The sequence below is a fragment of the Camellia sinensis genome, chromosome 4, assembly GCF_055761805.1.
Source record: "Camellia sinensis isolate YWXY chromosome 4, ASM5576180v1, whole genome shotgun sequence".
In the NCBI taxonomy this organism is placed as follows: Eukaryota; Viridiplantae; Streptophyta; class Magnoliopsida; order Ericales; family Theaceae; genus Camellia; species Camellia sinensis.
Window position 1 is genome coordinate 19,222,514 of NC_138964.1, and position 2,331 is coordinate 19,224,844.

The window sequence follows — 2,331 nt, forward strand, 5'->3', positions numbered from 1 at the left end:
GGGAGATTGTTGGAGAAATTTAATTAAAATTTATTTCAATGGTTGTTTCTCTTGAGATGGAAATGTGTGTCCTTCTAAAGGGTCGCAACCTTTTCGAATAGTCACGAAGGAATCTATAAATCCCATCTCCCTCACTTCAATTTGGATAGAGAATTCGTCATTTTTTCTTCGTCTTTGCATTTATTCTTCATATTTTCCTGAGTCTAATTTTTCTATAAGGAGAGTGCATGCACAGCGAAGCTCGCTAGGCTTACAATAGTAGTGTTGCTAGTGCAAGACATTGATTGTTGTATCTTGGGAGATAGACACCCATTGAATTGTGAGCACCAGTGAGATGACGAATTTATCTTAATGAAAGAGTTTCACACACTCGACTCGATCAAGTTTTATCTATTTATGTACTGTAAGTTTTGTTACGTTATTATATTGATTTATTTCAGTTTTGATTTTGCCCAAAAACCATTTACATATTTTAAAATTATATTTTCTATATAGTTTGATACTATTTTTCTAACAGTCATATACAGTTTGCGTTTAATATTCTAGGACATGCTACATTCTGGAGGAAATCCTTGTGGAAATCTCTTTGAATCAGTGCAATAATTGTATATCATGTAGTTCTTCTGCACCCATTTCAACCTCCCTTGGCTTGTGGAGTCTAACTGTTCTGAGAACCATGCATTGCTATTAGAAGATGAAGAAGAACAAGAAGATGATCCAGAAGACCAAATGCAAGCATTGGCATTGAAGTTTCTGAATGAAGCAGTGAATGGAGCTTGAGTCCAATCAGTCTTCACAAGTCCACCTCTTGTTGCCCAATCATCAGCATTCCACAGACTGGAGTACATTCTCATGGGTTGGTTCTTTGGGTATGGAACACCGATTGACTCTGCATTCTTGAACTCTCTAATGGGTGTTCCATCTACTGAGAAACTGAAATGGAGACAAAAAATTATTCAATCAATACAGAATTTTGAGTGGAAAATTGAGAGCAATGTCAATTTTCACTGATTGTTGGTTACTTACATGATGCGTTGGGGATTCCAGAGGATGGAGTAGGTGTGGAAATCAGCAATGGGGTCGAACCATAGGTAGAATTGTTGCTCTCTGTTGCCTTTGCCTTGGCTATACACATTGGTATGAAGAATGTAAGGGTCACCACTCAAATTCCCCAAGAACTCGAAGTCAATTTCATCATGGGTTGATCCTTGCGATGATAACTGCAATACAAGAATCATATTTATATATTAATAATATATCTAGGAAAACATCGATTGATGTAAATATTAGGTAGGAAGAACAAGAAGAACATACATAGTAGGCAGTGACAGTGCCAGCAGAGTTTCCAGAGACAAGTTTGAGTTGCATATCAATCTTTCCAAAGAGATATTCATTGTTGGATTGGAAGCCTGAGCCAGAGGCTTTGTCGAGCGAAAGGGTAAGAAGTTGGGAACTGTTGAGGATCTTAGCCCTGCCATCACCCCATGTGATGGTGAAGTCTTGATTGAAATTACTAGCTGATACAACAGCCAATACAATTGCAAATATCATAAACAATACTGAGCTAGAAGAAGAAGAAGAAGAAGAAGAAGAAGAAGAAGCCATTGATGCTTTTGTGGTTGGAATTGAAAGGAAGAGAGTTTTATAGGAATGTGAACGAATATTTTTTGCAGTGGTTATTAGTGACGAGATTTTGTGTTGATGAGAGATTGGTTATGTGGGAAACTCTATTTATAGAGAGGGAGAGAGAGAGAGAGAGCAAAGAAGAAAAAGCCGAGGAAGGTTCTTTAGTTTACTAGCAGGGTGGCTTTGTTTTTAGCACAGCTGGACACAGATTTATGTGGGCTATACTGTAACTAGTGGTTGTGAATGTGAAAAGTGAAATATTAAAACAATTTGACAACCAAACACTAGGGTTTTTGGTTGATGACTCATCAATCTTCTTGATAAAAATTGATGATAAGGATCAATCCACTAGTTTGGTGGTCTTGTCGCATTTTTATCATGTAGTGTTTTCAGTTTAATTTTGATTAGTATGTAACCAATGAGATAAAACAATATATTATTTATATAATTATTTTAATTTTTATATTTTATTTCAAATAAATAAAATTATATATATAAGTTTAAGAGTTTTGTTTTAAATATTTCTTTGCTATAATATATAGTATAGATAAATTAAAATTGTTGTATTGACAATTAACAATTAAAATTATGTTTTGTTATAAAAAAAAAAATGACATCAGTTCCAATATTTTACTATTTTAGAATAAAAATATATGAATTTTATACACTAGTCTATTTATACTTTAACATGTTTATTTAAAACAA

General features: G+C 34.1%; 1 protein-coding gene across 1 annotated transcript; it reads right to left on the reverse strand.

Moving 5' to 3' along the window:
- Positions 1 to 468: 468 nt before the first annotated feature.
- Positions 469 to 1,869, reverse strand: LOC114280356 (xyloglucan endotransglucosylase protein 7-like). The gene is made up of 3 exons (XM_082924396.1): positions 1,315 to 1,869; positions 1,027 to 1,220; positions 469 to 933 (listed from the first exon to the last, which is right to left on the reverse strand). The coding sequence occupies exons 1-3, from the start codon at positions 1,603 to 1,605 to the stop codon at positions 543 to 545; spliced, it is 876 nt and encodes a 291-aa protein (XP_082780522.1). The 5' UTR covers positions 1,606 to 1,869; the 3' UTR covers positions 469 to 542.
- Positions 1,870 to 2,331: the final 462 nt, after the last annotated feature.

What these genes read in the sequence shown, in the direction of transcription:
- LOC114280356 (XM_082924396.1), bottom strand. Translation starts at nt 1,605, where the DNA reads ATGGCTTCTTCTTCTTCTTCTTCTTCTTCTTCTTCTTCTAGCTCAGTA. An exon ending in GCACTGTCACTGCCTACTAT is followed by an intron (nt 1,221 to 1,314) that starts GTATGTTCTTCT and finishes CTTGTATTGCAG; the next exon opens with TTATCATCGCAAGGATCAAC. An exon ending in TGGAATCCCCAACGCATCAT is followed by an intron (nt 934 to 1,026) that starts GTAAGTAACCAA and finishes TCTCCATTTCAG; the next exon opens with TTTCTCAGTAGATGGAACAC.